General features: G+C 41.5%; 1 protein-coding gene across 6 annotated transcripts in view; it reads right to left on the reverse strand.

Moving 5' to 3' along the window:
* Window positions 1-655: 655 nt before the first annotated feature.
* MTCL3 (MTCL family member 3) overlaps window positions 656-16,797 on the reverse strand; it is a 66,308-nt gene continuing 50,166 nt past the window's right edge. For 2 of the 6 annotated variants that reach the window (XM_032777650.2, XM_032777649.2), the window contains exons 7-8: window positions 14,859-14,975; window positions 10,212-10,316 (exon numbers count right to left, since the gene is read on the reverse strand). Coding sequence is in view for 4 of the 6 variants with exons in the window: in XM_032777648.2 (XP_032633539.1) it covers window positions 873-1,046; window positions 3,598-4,951; window positions 6,585-6,664; window positions 6,995-7,336; window positions 10,068-10,202 (2,085 nt within the window). In the remaining 2 variants the exon portion in view is untranslated. Of the gene's footprint in view, window positions 1,047-3,597; window positions 4,952-6,584; window positions 6,665-6,994; window positions 7,337-10,067; window positions 10,317-14,858; window positions 14,976-16,797 lie in introns of those variants that run through there. The other 4 variants (XM_032777648.2, XM_032777647.2, XM_032777645.2 and 1 more) reach the window with 4 other exon arrangements.

Here is a 16,797-nt window from a genome sequence, read left to right on the forward strand (position 1 = left end):
AAACTATAGGAGTTAATTCCCTACAGTAGGTTATATTAAATGGCACATATAAAGCATTTTAAGGCAGTGGAAAGTTTTAGGAATATCTCAGGTGATGAAAAAAGCTAACATAGTACTAATCATATAGTATTTTAATTCAGAAAAAATACGCCCATCTACCTTGACCCTAGCATCGTAAAGGTTGAAAAACCAAACAGTTATGCCATCAAGCATGTCTGAGGAATCCACTAAGCTAGTCTGCTTCTGATACATATTGTGCAAGCCCTTGTCGCTGCAATTATGGTGCAATCACTACACCTGTGAACTTATATAAAAGATGTACAAAATATAAATGTCATTAGGACTTTATATTTTCAAAATTTTTAAATAAACACAAAGTATATATAGGCATATATGTTGTCATTTCACTGTCAACACTAGCACAGAGTTTGTCTCTTCTAAATACAGACCTGTATACTTCCTATTCCAACACATGCACCTACAAACACATGATCATGCATACAGCTTTACTTTCTGCTGTTTGCAGCAAAGTCAGAATATATACAACTATACATTGTATCAACTCAAAAGACTGACAAACCAAGGAGGATGTCATTCAAAAGGAATTCTTTGTGAGCCATTTAAGAAAGATAGAAAGAACGAACGAATGAACGAACGAACGAGGGGTATAATTATTTCATCAATAAAAACACTGAAGACTGCGATGATGATCTAAGATTGAAAATGCTTTGCCCAGTAAGTCAAGTGACAGGATTACTCTTGGACGATATACAACAGTGTAGAACTGGTTGCTCTCACAACCACAAAACACACAGGTATAAAGAGGAGCAGAGTTTTCACATTTCACAACATCATCAAATTCATCCTTGAGTTCAGACAACTGCCGTCTTTGACTGAAGTGAGAGAGAATAACTGTGTGCGGTCATTCTCACAGCAGGTGGTGCTGAAGGTGATCTGGATGCCCACCTGGAAGGTAAGCGTCGATTTGCTGGTCGCGCTGGCCGGGAGAAGCCTTTCCCAGTTGAACATTTAGCTGGCACAGATATCTAGAACACAAATGAAACTACTTGCCTTACGTGCCTTAACAAGTTATAACAGTCGTTCATGGAATGTAAAAGGAATGAAGCGGCATACCTCAGAACAGGTGGTCTTGGGCTATTAAAAGGACCTGAGAATGTATTTACATAGCAATGTATAGAATGCAAAGGAACAGACACTTCTATATATAGGAATTTTTACATTAGTTGCAGCATGAGATATGTTGACATGGATGCTAGATACAAGGGAAGATATAAGATTTTAACCCATATGCAAAGCATAAATTAATTGAGCCTGCAGGCACTTTTTCATTTTTGGAACTTATGTGGATGAACTCTTGTGCTGGTTTATAAACATAACTCAGTATGCAACAATACACTGAAACAGGATTCCATGTACCTTTCAGATATCGTTTGATGGATCCTGTTGTAACAGCCAAGGCGCATTATACAGGACTGTGTTTCCATTACTGTTACATGTAGATGTTTGTACTTCATAAATTGTTAATAATGATTATTTATGCATATAGTGTCATAGCTGCATGCAGAGCTTCACAAACACATGAAAGACAACAGTCCAGATTCTGTTCTTTGTTTCAGTAGTGTAAATACGGAGTAGTTACCATATATGTGATTCTTCAGGGCACTGTGCCATGTGTAGTTCTTTATACCTTTGCAAAGTGAGTGCAGGTGAGTTTAAAATGCTGCCCGTCTGATTAGTTAGTATTTTACACTCACTTTACATAGGCATAAATGACTACACTAGGACTAAGACAGCGGAGAGTCAGGGCCAATGGCTTTAGTAGAGTTACTCTGGATTTATGCTAGTAAAAATAAAATCAAACTCTGGCTCATTGTTCTTGCTCCAAATATTCACTGAGGAAATTTCCTATCAGATTTGCACAGAGCAAAAAAATCAGAAACTTCTCTCTTTTTTTTTTTTAAATTTTGTTGGCTATGGTAGAACTAAGTTGTTTCTATGGAAAACTAGCTGCATACCATAGGTGCGGGAACTAGAGGTGCACGGGGTGTTGAAGCACCCCCAGGTTTTATGTGGGGTTCCAGCTGCCTCCCCCACTCTGGGGTCCCAGCTACCAGCCCTGTGCCCCGGGCTCTACTGCCCCCACCCCTGGGGTCCAGGCTGCCAGCCTCATGCATGGGGGTCTGCTCCTGGTCCCACTCCCACCCCCAGCTGTGGCCCCAGCCTAAGCCCCTTTACCCACTCCCCCACTCCAGGAGACACAGCCCTGCTCCCAGTCCCAGCTCTAGGGGAGACATGGACAGAGGCAAGGGGCTGAGTTTCAGCACCCCACTATTAGAAATGTGTTCCAATGCCACTGCTGCACACTGGTGAAGCTGACCCAAAAAACACCAAACCAACAAAACACCCTTATGTTAGGCTCAAACCTTGGTCAGAAGAAAATCTATAGGATCAAATTCTCAGCTGTTAAAATCAATGTGGCTCCACTGAAGTCAATGGAATTGTGCCAGTTTGAATTATACCAGTTGACGATCTGACATACCTTTTTTTCCCTATGGGGTTTCACAGCTCCAAGTGAGTCTACCCCATTTCTGTGAGGAGCTAATGAAAGTATCATAGAATCACAGAAGTTACTAGGGACAGCAAGGGTCATCTAGTCTAACCCCCTGACAAGATGCAGGATTTGTCATGACTAACCCATCCAAGCCAGATGGCTCTACCCAGCCTCCTTTTGAAAACCACCAGTGAAGGAACTTCCACGACCTCCCTAGACAGTAAGAACTGTCTTACTGTTCTTACAGTTAGGAAGCTTTTCCTGAAATTTAATCTAAATCTTCTGTGCTGCAGTTTGAACCCATTGCCTCTTGTCCTATCCTCTGTGGCAAGAGAGAACAACTTTTCTCTACTTTTTTTATGGCAGCTTTTCAAAAGTAGCTGAAGACTGCTATCACATCCCCCTTAATCTCCTCTTTTCCAAACTCAGCATACCCAGTTCCTTCAGCCTTTGCTCATATGATTGGCATTCCATCCCTTTGATCATCTTTGTCGCTCACCTCTGGATTCTTTCCAGTTTCTCTACATCCTTTCCTTTGTGGGCTTCCAGCCAGTAATCTGCTGGAAGAATGTGTGAGAATGCTCCATTACTGGAAACTTATAGAAGCCCCGGCATGGTACCTTCAGGGGACAAGCAACAGCAATCATTCTGGAGATTGTTCTCTCTGTAGGTTTTGCCATGGGTGGCTGTGTTAAAGTCCTTTGAATAGGTTTTTGAAAAGTCTCATGGGGGTGGTGCTGGGGAAATGGGCCAGATTCTGATGTTAGTTATAGCAGTGCAAATCTCAAGTAACTACACTGAGGTTAAACTCTAGATTTACACCAGTGTAGCTGAGATCAGAATCTGGTCCCATAGGACTCCTGTATTACACTGATATAGCCCATTACCTTCCATGGAATCACTCCTGATTCACATGGGTGTAAATGAGATAAGGATCACACCCAAAGTGTCTAACATTACATAAACAGATATTTTGGACTGTCCCATTTAAGTGGCTTGTTTCTGAAGTTGGGTATAAATCTTACCTCTGGTAACTTCTGTCTCTCTTTGCCTTGTTTGACTTGCTTCCCAACACACCTGGCTGAATTTCTCTGAAACTCTTGCTTTCCTTGCTCTCCCTGGAGCATTTCGAAATACTGACTCAATGTCTCACAACTCCCATCTGTGAACTCAGAATCTGACTGTGTCCACTTATCTTTGCAGCATTTAGAATTATACAAAGAAGTAACTGTTGATTTTTCATAGTTTTTCAAAAGTTTTTCAACAACTCCATAGTTTGACCTTGAGTCAGCTGAACGTGGGCGACCAGATAAATTAATTGGTTTCCAATCATGCTCGTGAAGCATATGCCGGTAGCCACTGGTGCTTAGAAGTCCATTTATTTGCTTTTGTTGCCCTGTTGTTCTGGCAGTTTTGGTTGGACTGCAGGGATCCTGTTTCTTTGCTGCAGAGAGTCTGGGATTTGAAATAAAAGATGCGTTTACAGTTTCTGTTCTGTTAACCATACAGTCACAGCCTGGGCCACAGTGTTTATGATCTCCAGTTGGTGCTTGAAGCTTCTGATTTTCTTGCAAAGATTTGTTGCATTTATCTGTATGAAATACAGTCCTGTTAAATTCATCAATCTTTGCTGCCAATGTTTCATTTCTTTGGGCCTTTGGCAGCATTGCAGGGTCATAGGAGTCATTACCATAATGTAGAACATTAGGAGATTTAGGGCAATGTCTCCTGTGCACATTCTCTGTTTGCACCATATTTCCATCTGAACAGCTTTTCTGGGCAGACAATGGGGAAGATCCACTCTGAGTACCTTTTCCCAGCTTGCCCACATCACATGACCATGTGTTGTGACAAAAACCTGCCGCTACACTGCACTCAGAGACTCTTTCTTTTTTGGCTATAGGTACTGAAGCAGTTACCACTGTACCACCTTTCACAGACTTCCCTTCATTTACATGTGCCACAGGAGCTTCACTTTGTTTTGCAAGAGAAGTATTAATACATTTCCTTCCATTCCAACCCTCCTGAACCTTACAGTTGCTTCTGCTGCCTGAATCTTTTATGGGTACTTCAGAGACATGTACAGCTGCAGAAAGTGAGCTTGTCAGATGTCGAGAAGTGCTCCGTGGAGGAACTGGGGGGGCTTCTTTTTTTGGCCAGGGCAAGAAGTCGCTTCCTCTATCACCAGTAAGAGAGCTACAAGGTAAATCTTTCAAACCCCTGTTGGCACTCATCAAGTTCTTCCTGTTATTTTGTCCTTCTGTTTCAAAGGTGAGGGAAGTAGTTCGTGGTTCATTGCTGGACACGCGGTTCATCTCAGGCATAATAACTGTGTTTTGGGTTTCTTCAAATTCATCCAGAAAAGGAAGTGACTTCATTCTGTACATAAAAGAAGAGGCGTTTTTAGTGATAAGTGATGAGGATGTTCATCCTAAGAAGTCATCTGGGGAAAAGGAAGGGAAGGCTTAACCCATAGGCATGTGACAGAGCACAAGGGCACTGCCTGACCTCTAAGCAGAACAAAGGGTTAACCCCAGCACATCTTCCCACTCCCAGTACACAGGTGCCCAGAAGAAGGTCTTTAAGATTGGATGTTTGAAAAGATTTTGGGGCAATTCTACTGCTATGTACACAGGGAAGAAGTCCCACCCTATGATGGAAGAGTTTGAAGGAACCTCAGCAAAGGGAATCTTGCAGTGTATTTCTCTCCTCCATCCCCCCACCTAGGTGCCCTCTAACAGCTTTTACTGTAGGAAGGAGGATGGGCCCTCTAATTTGTACTGAGTTCAGTGGGAGTTGACATGACTATTTGAGTGAGGAGAGCCTCTGCATGTAGTCATTGGCTTGTGCAAATGTCTTAATATTCATGGTGAGAGCACAAATGTGTCATTTATGTTCATGCAATAATCACATTTTCCAGCACACATTCACAAAGTGTACACCATTTCCTTCACAGATATTGATGTTAAAGTAATCATACACTGTGGAAAAGACTGTGGTCTGCCCATGCATAGTTGTGCTGGGGGAAGACTCCAAGGAACCCCTCTGTACCTCTTGAACCTCTCAGCAAGAGCCTGGCACAATAGGTGTATGCATCTACAAGGCGACAGGTGTTAGCTGCCTAGAAAATGACAGGGTGAGAGGTCGGGTCTGTGCTCATCAGAGTTTGCTGAGCATGGAGAGGGAAACACAAAGCATCCTCTCCAAGAGTGGTGTAGCTGCCATACAAGTGTGGGCTTCCCAGGAGTCCCAAGGAGGAATTCTGCCAGAATCAGCCAAAAAACCTTCTGGGTACTCGGCTGCTATGTGTCCCCACCGAACCCCTGCCAGACAGCCTGTCACATCAGGGGCACAAACTAGCCCTCTGTGCATTTTATGTACATCCCTGTGTAAGGAACGGTCCCTAGCAGTATTTCCCCATAAGGAACCCAAGGGCACTATGTTTGCAGTGGATCGGGTGTTGGTGGAGGGGAAAAATCATTTGCTACTGTTCTTTTCAGCATGCAGCTTACTTCTCCCTGATGTGGCCAGCCATCTCCTCTAGTGTGTGTGTGTGTGCGTGTGTGTGAGCGCAAAGTGGGGTGGAGGGGGAGGGAAGTCACTCCCTGCCCCCTTGCTCCCTGTAGGGAGTATCTGATGCAACTCCCCTGCAGTCCCTGCAGCATCCAGTGCTGAGATCTAGGTAACCCTAACACGACACAGAGTGGGAACAAAAATCTTTCGTCCTGTCTACTCCACTACTGTGTTAGGGCTAGGCACAATCTAGCCCTATGTAAGTACAGACATCAGTTTATATAGTTTGAACGCACACTGCATTTTTTGCAACTAAAATATGAGTTTGAAACATATTTTGGTTTTCACTGGGATTCCTTACACTGAGAAACTGAGCACTGGGCCCTATCCAGCTCCTGACCAATTCAATCACAAATTTCCCTTTAACTTGAATGGGCTCAGCAATAGGCCCATTGTTGCCATTCTTCCCCTAACATAAATAGGCCAGATGTGTTTTTACCTTCTGTGGTTGGGCTTCTTTCGAATTTCCTCTTGATAGCTGCATAACTCTTCACTAACTTTCGCCAGTTCTTTAAGAGCCTTTACAAATATAAATAATGTTACCTTAGTATGAACAATAATCTCCAGAATTGTTTTACATCCAATGATGATTTACACAGGAGAGTCCTGTGCAGAAGGGAGTAGCACAGAAAGGTCTCCAAGTTATGGACCAAGGTAAATAGCATGGCACTAGTATATTTAACAAAAGTTTATATACTCAACAGTAACAAACTGAAGGGGAAGGGGAAACATTCCCTGGCTGGGAAGTTGTTACATCTTGAGACTCAGAGGACATATACTTTGGGTAGAGAGAGAAGGATTTCATCATGTTCCCCACATTTGCTGAAAGACTGTTACTCTCGTACTTACTGCATTGAGATCACCAGCATAACTACTGGTATCTTTCTTAGGAGTTTTCAAGCTGAGGAGGTCTTCATATTTCTCCTGATTGTCAAAGGCCAGACTGTTCCTTAATAAAACACTATTTTTCCTCTGAGTTCTAGTTTCTTTACATTCATGTTCTGATTTACTGAGCAAACCCTTTTCTTCCATCCAGTCATTTGTCAAGTTGTGTCGACAGTTCAGTTCTGCTGTGTCACTCCGTTCTGAAGTAGGGGAATATACAGATAGCTGCAGCATCTTGTTTTGAATGGCCTTATTATCCCGGCCATTCATATTGCTCTCCCTCCTTAGTTTTACCTCCTGGTAAAGCTGAAAAGGCAATAAAACACCCTATTTAATCAAAGTAGAGTTATGAGCTTGTAGGATAAAGGACCATATTTATCGTCTATTTCAAACTGTGTTACAAAGCTCCTAAGCATTCATTCAGTAAAATCGCTTGTGGGCTGAAAGACTTGATATGTATTTTTAGCTAAGAGATGCTGAGTCCTAAGTGGAATAGCCAATGGGTCATTCTATTATCACAAGGTGTGAAGAAGGTTTGTTACAATTCCCCAAATCTTTGCTATATTTTAATCTATGGCTTAGAGCTATGGAATGGGGTTCCAGAAGATCTCACCAGTTAAGCACCTCTAAGCTGGGTCAGTAATTAGGTGGTAAACTGCCAGGAAACACCAATGTACTCCAGCACATTCTGCTGGTCTTAAACAAGTGAAACTCTCTCTCTATGAATCAATACTGAATCAAAATTCCAGGATGTTGTTGGATGGCAATGTGCTTGTGTCTTTTTGATGAGGTCCTGAGGTCCTCTGCCTCCACTAGTAAAAGCAAAGGCATTGTTAACTCAGGTGTCCTGGCATATCCTAATTTGGGGAATTATAATACAAAGGCTTCCGTTTACAGTCCCTTGCATGCAAAGATCCCAAAGCTCCTTACCAACATTAATTAATTCTCACAACACCCATGTGAGGTAGACAAGGGATATGGCCATTTCTGAGCTGAAACACACCTGCTCTTTAACAGTGCACAGCACAGTCTGTAACACAATTTAGGACAGACAGAAAAGAAAAATACTGCATCTGCTTGAAAGTGCATAGCAGATATGGGTAGGTAGAATGCAATTACTAGAGTTGGGAATTTGGCTAGGTCACTGAGGTTTACACATTCCTATTTTCAGTTGAAAAGCGAGGTGGACTTGTTAATGACCACAAGCGGTCATTACATCTCACTCAAAAGCTATCAGGCCTGATTCTCCCACTAAGGCTGCTTTACACTGCTCTGGCAGCATAAAAGAGCATTACAGTATGTGTAAATTACAATTACATTCACTCTGAAGTCCCTTTACGCTGCAAGAGCTTTGTCAAAGGGCTTTAGTGTAATTAAGAATTAGGCCCATCATCTCCAACACCAAAGAGCCAACTAACAAAATAGCAGATGATTATTAACTGTAATAATAATTTATTATTTATATTACAGTAGCATATAAAGGTCCCAATCAGGCTGGGGCTCCATTGATCTTGATGCTGTAAATGACAGAAAGGAAATCTGATTCCTGCCCCAAACAGCATATATATACTTACAGGGCTCATGTTACTAACCACTGAAATGTAGTCACTTCTGTGGCAAAACAAGGCAACTAGTTAACAAATCACAGCAACATCACCACATTTAAGGCACGAAGTAGAGAAGAATATCATATTCAAATCCAATAGAAATCACAGCTGAAACATAAGAGGCAGACATCACAGAGGTACATTGGAGCCTGAGAGCTGCATATGTCTGTGAGTCATTTGGCTCCACTTTCCTTTTCCATTTTATTATTTTCCTTTCATGCGAACAATCTCTTCCTTACATTCCTAGTGGTTGCAGAAAGCAAGCAAGAATATTTTCATGTGTATATTTGAATAAATTTGTGCATTAGCAAGTGGCAGAGGATTTTGTTCAGATGACAACTTTGGTGTAAAAGAATAATAAATAAATTACTTACGCTATCCTTGAAAGGAAGTGAATTAGAATTGATAGGAAGTAAATGATCGCTAACATGTGTAAACATTCTTTGTGTCTAGCCTTTGTTTACTGTAATCCTTTTTTCTAATAAATGTCGTCAGTAAATATAGCAGGTCCTTGCAGGAATAAATTTCTCATTTCCTGAGCAACTCATTCTTTGATTCATGGAATTCCCTTTGATGTCAACGAATAAAGTAGTGCATAATTTATCCCAGCCAGAGAGGTATATTTTGTAATGCCTGTATTAGAATTTTGTTGATAAACATGCATTCACGTAAGCCAGCGGTTCTCACAAGGGGTACGCATACCCATGGGAGCACGCAGAGGTCTTCCAAGGGGTACATCCATTCATCTAGATATTTGCCTAGTTTTACAACAGACTACATAAAAAGCACTAGCAAAGTCAGTACGAACTCAAATCTCATACAATGACTTGTTAATACTGCTCTAAATACTGTACACTGAAAGGTAAGTACAATATTTATATTCCAATTGATTTATTTTATAATTATATGATAAAATGAGAACATACGCAATTTTTCAGTAACAGCGTGCTGTGACACTTTTTTCTATTTTTGTTGATTTTGTAAGCAAGTGGTTTTTAAGTGAGGTGCAAGTTGGGGTACACAAGACAAATCAGACTCCTGCAAGGGATACAGTAGTCTGGAAAGGTTGAGAGCAATGACCTAAGCCCCATACAGACATGTCTGCTACTTTTTAAAATGCATGTACGATGCACACTGTGCCCAGAATCTCTGGCTATGGTAAATGCTGCCAGCAAATTTGACCTAAGACCAATGCTTCAAAGTCACATCTCAAGTTTTGACTCTCTATCCATGGTTATAAAATTAACAATATCTCAAACACTCCCACAGCTCAGACCTTGAATCTTGCCATCAACCATTAAACAGTGGCAGACACGGAAATGGAAAATGGTTCAGAGAGAAAAACCATGAGGTGGCCTTGGGCCACCAGATAAGACTTAAGAAAAATGTTCATTTTTACAGTGTTGTTTACACTCAAAAATCCAAAGTACCTCTTCTATTTTCTTCTGCATGACCTTCCACTGACTTTCCCACTCCTTCCTTTCACTGTCAAATCTCTCCAACAGTTCCATCTTCTCTTTGGTCCAGTTCCTCTCTGTATTCTCCAGTTGTTTATGCAGGTCCATTGCTGCACTATGAGTATCAACTAAAAGGTGTTTCTGCTCCTCTTCCTTCCTGAATGTTTCCTGGAAGCTGGGATAGATTTTATCAGAATAAGTCTTTCTTGTCTTTGATTCTAGCTTCAAATGAAGAGCAAAAAAATATATAACAGACAGCACATTCTATTAATTTCAATTGTATCAGAGTTTGCTATCTGTATCAGGATTATAATGATAAACGTATACACTACAATAGAAGTATGGACGAACTGGAATACACAACAGAAAAAGGAGTTCCAACCCCTTCTCCCCTCCGCCCCCCCAAAAGTGGTATCTGATAACAAATTTAGTCTGTCATTCTACATGCTGTACCTGAATAGCATACACATAGGGAATAGTCCTACAAATGGGTAATATTCAAATGTGCTCTCCTTTAGATGAAGCAGAAGTGCTATAACAGCACTTGATCCTGCAAGATACTGAGAGCCTCTTGCAAGATGCTGAGCACCCTCAATTCCCGTTGTAGTGAATGGCAGTTCAAGGCCTTGGAACCTTCCAAGATCTGACCTTTAGGCAGAATGGCCAAGAATTCTGTCTGTGTGCTATATTTGAACTGTTCACAAGACAACTAGAAATCTAAAGATAGGAAGTTTGCTCAGAACAATTGAGACTTTACACTGGAACGTTTAAAAACATTAGTGTTATAAGTATACTTTTAATTACACAAAAGAAAACATGCAGTTATGAGGGGAAACCATAAATCGTTTATGCACATACATATACATCAGACACAACATAAAAGCTTAATGTATTTTGGTTTTACAAATCTAAATAAATATATTAGTCCCATGGCATGGGTCTGGAAGACAGTAGAACAGGGCTCTAACCCCAACTCTGACGAGGGTGACCAGATGAGATGAAGAAAATATCGGGGAGAAAAAAAAAAGCCGAGTGCTGTCAGCAGAGCAATGGTGATAGATTTTACAGACCCGATTCTCACTCATTCAATTTTTACACCAGTGGCTCACTAATAATCAGCAGATTTGCTGGTGATTTATACCACATGTGGTCAGAAAAACACCCATTAATTCATTCTTGGGAGCAAGAGTTTGGCAGCCTGATATGGTATGATGTACTGTATGCACAGCTGTGTGAGTTCCTTAAATTTGTTGTGTTAATCTGGTGAACGTAGATATTCATAACCATTCACAATAAGCTTGCAGATTGCATTGTTTTGTGATCAGAGGCTGTGTCAATGTTATTTGTCAGGTCACAAAAACTACTCCCTTTATTGAACATGTTAGTGATTACTAGTTTACATCTAATTTTGTAATTACGTTTTTGTGCCACATACAAAGCTCTCCTCACCCCTTTACTGGGCAAAGCAGATTGATTCAGCTGTGGCTGCTACATGATCACTGCTTACCGTCTGTTTTTTTTTTTAGCCAGCTGACGAATTGACATCTAATTCAGATTCAGCTTCTTTCATTAACAAGTGAGCTGTGAGCTCAGCTGAGGACCAACAGGTTACTTGCATCAGTGTATTAGACGAAGTCCTGATATGGTACATCTCAACTGGCAAGCACTTAGGGCTTGATTCAACTGCACCACAGCCAATGGCAGTCATGCCTCTGACTCAGTGCAAGCTGGATTGGGGCCTAAGAGGGCAGGAACTCCCTTCACTGAACCTCCCTGTCGCTCCCTGTCAAGATCACAGTAATAAAACAGAGTTATTTACCTGTGCAATGCGGCATTTAAGCTCAGCTCTTTCAAGCTCCCACTCAGACCTGTCATTGGAACATTGAGACTGCCAAAAGCTGCTTCTTTTTTCTTCCTTCTTTAGCTATGCCTGAGCCATAGGTGCCAACTCCCTGGGTGCTCCGGAGCAGGAGCACCCACAGGAAAAAGATAGTGGGAGCTCAGCACCCACCAGCCACAGTTGTTCAGTGGCACTGCCGATCAGCTATTTGGTGCTCCCCCGATCAGCTAATTGGGGCTCTGACAAACAGCTGATTGGCTCAGGAAGTGGGTGGAGCAGGAGCAGGGCCTCAAGGGGCTCGAGTGGGGGCAGGAAGAGGTGGAGCAAGGGTGGGGCCTTGGGGGAAAGGGCGGTGGGGGGGCAGGGCCTCGGGGCGGAGTGGGGATGGCGCACTCCTGGGGAAAACCGAAAGTCAGCACCTATGGCTTGAACCACTTCCAAAACAGACTTCAGATCTAGCAAAACACTTCTGTTTTCATCTATCTAGAAACATTCAGGGTAGCTTTACAAATAAAGATCTCTGATGCTAACAGAACTGCTCCAAGACAACTCAGCATTCTTAATATGAAATAAGTCTGCTATTAGTTTGTTGTTTCCGATAGGCTCATGGGTTCATGTTGAAGCCCGCCAGTCTATGGAGCGGGCCCCTCTCCAGGGCCAAAGTTCTAGCTCAGTACCAGGGATTGCAGTAAACATTGATGAAAAACAACTTCTTATATAAGAATTCCATGCACTGAAGATCTGTTGCATTTGAAATGTCTATTCATGGAACATCTACAGCCATATCAATATTTTTTTCACTTCACTACTACAAAGGTTGTATTTTTATGAAGGGAGGGAGGTACAGCAGTAATTCACTCTTTTGCTATACTTACTCTTTTAATAGACTTTTTTTTAACTTATTCAAGAAACTTCAATGGAATTAACCAAACTGATCTATTTACTCATTTGACTTCTCTGGAATGATTCAAATGCACGTAGCAAAGAACAATGTGAAGGCATAAACTAGAGACAGATTGAGATACATTTTGCCTACTGTTTGCACAAGCCTCTGTCAGTGCAACATTAGGAATAACAACTGTGATTCAATCAGAAGCAAATGGTAAATCTTACTGGAACCAATCTGAAAACCTACATTGCAGCTTAATATTTACTGAATGTGCTCCTGTCATGCACACATTTGCAAAGCAGTTTAGCATCTCGAAAGACACTTGATGTTCTTTTAGAGTGATTACTTATCAGGTATTACTCCCTTGCTTACATCCATCTTCAAAATGTACATCTGCCTCAGACAAGATTCCATTTATGAAAATAGAATGGAGACCATCAAAATGCAATCAAGTCCTGGAAAAAGTTAGGTTGCAGCTATTTACTTGTAACTGTAACATCCCTCAAAAGTGCTTCTCTCTTTCATTTATGATTTCTTTTCCTGTTCATATCACTTCTTACGCCCTTCAAATTTCCTCTTAAGATGCAAATAGTTATAGGGTATGTCTACATTGAAAAATTAAAAGCACTTCCACGGGAACACTCCTGCAGCAGCGCTTTGAAGTGTGAGTGTGGTCGCGCGCGAGCGCTGGGAGAGAGCTCTCCCAGTGCTTAGAGCTGGTCTACACTGGTGCTTTAAAGCACTCAGACTTACTGCGCTCAGGGGAATGGTTTTTCACATCCCTGTGACAGCAAGTTAGAGCACTATAAAATGTAAGTGTAGACATACCCATAGCGAAGGTCACGATTGCCGATGTTTGCTCAGATGGCTGGGTGACCATATGCTGCTACTGCTGTTGCTATAGTGGCTAAATTCCTTAGAGGATTTTGACTCCTATCTCTATCTTTGTCTCTTTCTAAGCTTGTTTCTCCATGGAAGCCAGGAATAAGATCCCAATCTCTAATACTGCTGGTATACTCACTGTTCGGATAGAACACTGGGCTGTTCCCACAGGTATTCCACATGGCTTGAGCATAACAAACAAATGTAAAAAGCCACTGCTTCCTTTTTATTAAAACACATTTTTCTTTCATATGTGAAGTCTTATCACCCCAACACAGCCACGATTTTACTTTGCCTTGTGGAGTAGTACAGTGTCTGAAATCTGGCTATACTGGCACTTTCCACATGCCCTAGACAAGGTCAAAAGCTCATTACAGCAATCAACTTTAAACAAATAATCAATTTTGTCGACATCAGCTGTATTTCTCCTTTCACTGTACCCTTCTTTCCTCTCAAATAAAAAGGTCTTATCCTGGTCCTGGTCTCTAATGTTACTCTTTCTTCCCTCTACCTCCCCTCTATGTTCACATGAAACAACGCAAAATAATTTGAACTAAATCTCTGCTGGAGTATGACAACTTCTAAAAATAATCTGCTGTGAAATCAGAGGAGGAGGTGTTATTTTTCAGCAGAGATTACCTAGAGTGGATGTGCACAGCTATTCAGGTAAACTGATCTTCCTCTGTTTTACAAGTGATTAATTCACAGTAAGATAAGGTGCTGGCTTCGGGATGGGTCTATTTCTATTTTTTTAAAGAAGTGGCTGGCATCATAGATTTTGTAAACTGTATATTAAACCTATAAGAAACTCTCAGAGTCTCACTCTACTATATAAAAAACAAAAGATTGAATGTGCAAAAATGGGCTGTCATCTCTGTCTTGTTAATAAATCATTCCATAGTTTGGAAACACTGACTGAACCACTGAACAGCCTTTCCTTGAGAATAAACAACCACCATCACACTTTAAAACTGTTATTGGTCTAGATACAAATATCAAAATGAGGCAGATGTTTACAAGATCCATTAGTCAAACTGTTTACAGCCTTAATAATGTGTATGATTAACTTTCTTTTCTATTTCATAAATAAGGCCACAACACTTCAAAAACCACTGTGATTTTTAAAAGAAAAAAAGAAAAGAAAAGAACTTACCTTTTTGGAGTAAACAATCCTTCAGACATTTTTCAGTCCATTTTTCAGTGTAGTAGTGAAAGCAGTGAAATGCATAGCTAGCTGGGATAAAGAGTTCCAGTTCTGTGAATCCTGATCCTTAAAGAGAACAAGAAACCAAGAAAGAGATAATTTTTCAATTAGAGCAGCGCTTGCAACTCTCTTCGATTAACTTCACAACTTCAGTTTCGGAAACTGAAAAACAGTTCTGTCTGGCATCATCCCGGCAGCTGGGTTCCATGTGACGTCAGTACATGGAGGATGGTTTTAAAGCCACCTCTTCCAGCCCCCAGCTCTGTAACTTTATATCTGCTCACATTTTGTGTAAACAACTTCAAGTCCAGGACATTTTTAGGTTTTATAGTGCAGCTAGTATTTAAAGCTTGCCAAAGCAACCAATGTTAAAGTTAAAGCTATGACAATGGACAGTTTTAGATTTCTTTTATTAGTTAAAGGCAACTCTCTGTTTTAAAGAAGGATTCTTTTCTACATTCCATGCCCAATTTTGAGGGGTACATTTGTTTATCAGGGCAACTTTTCATGATCCACAACTGCCCTAAAACACCCCCTCTCCCCCCATACTAAAATCTTTACTTTTTGCATTCAATTATATTATCACTTCTGTAATAAGACATTACTAGTCATTGTGTAATCTTATTTTATTTGTATTCTAGGAATGCTGACAATGGCTTGTTCAGAATATACACTAACATTTTTGCTACTTTATAAGGATATTGGTCTGTTAAGTCTACTTTTGGACCACTTAGAAGCACAGAAACTGGCGAGAAGTAGCCAGCAGACTCTCCCTGCAAAGGGGAACTTTTCACTGGCAGAAATCTGGCAGAGATGGTGGAGAAGTCCCCTTTTACAAATGCACCCCTCAACCCTGGCACAAGGGGATGGAGGATATATACAAGATTGGCTTGGGGCAAAGAAGGGGTGTGACTAAGTTGAGTTCTGCTACAAAAAATCCTCCACAGGTATAACATCAGTGAAGGACCTTACACCACTACAGTAAGTCTGAGCTGCTACCCTGCAATGCTTAGACTGGAGCTAGACAGCAGAGAATCAAGGAACTACAACCAATGAACAACCACTGTGCCCCTCCTCTCCACGGGGTCTGAGTGGAGCAGGGTAGAGTGTCTACCCCATTGTGACAAATCCTTTTACTTGCATGTCTAATTGGACATGCACTGCACTGTAGGTTATAAATTCCATGCTCACTTGATATTGGTCTGTGCTGGATATAGTGTGGAGCTACATCACCTCAGGGGGAACTCTGGCAGGCGTCTATCCCAAGGAGCACCGAGGTGTGCGGGGGGGAAGAAAGGGGTGGGCATGCATACAACTTTGCCATCAGGAAAAGCACCAGGAGAATGGAGCCATGTCTCTTTCCTGCCTCCATTTCCCTCTTTAGCCAGTAGTAGTTCTGTAGCTTAGTTGTGCTGAGGGACTGCAACTGAGATCGGCCCCTGCTTCAGGATTGAGGTTGGGGGCTAAGACTCTTTGTGCCCTCACCCATTTGCAAACCTGCACTGACTCACACTGTGGATGGCCAATCTCCAGTTGTGTGCGGTAGCTTCTGTCTGTCCTGAACAGAAAACAGATGAGCATTTGCTATCAGGCATGTGAGTGCAATTCCCATTTCCTTGAATGGAAACAATGTTCATGCCCTCAAGAGTAGAATTTGACCATCTTCTAGACAATAGGAGTTGCTTGTAGGATCAAGAACATAGTCTCCCTAGGTGCTGCTTCGCTTACTCAGCACTTCCCTCCTTTGGAACGACAAGATGTTTCTATCTTAAAACATACGTACAATAGAAAGGTTTCAACTCAGGGTGCATTCTACAGTAAACACCCAAGTAGGTTGCAAGGAAAATACATTTTTTCTCCTTATACGGTCAGGGAGTAAGTCCCAGTG

Source organism: Chelonoidis abingdonii, chromosome 3, assembly GCF_003597395.2.
Source record: "Chelonoidis abingdonii isolate Lonesome George chromosome 3, CheloAbing_2.0, whole genome shotgun sequence".
In the NCBI taxonomy this organism is placed as follows: domain Eukaryota; kingdom Metazoa; phylum Chordata; order Testudines; family Testudinidae; genus Chelonoidis; species Chelonoidis abingdonii.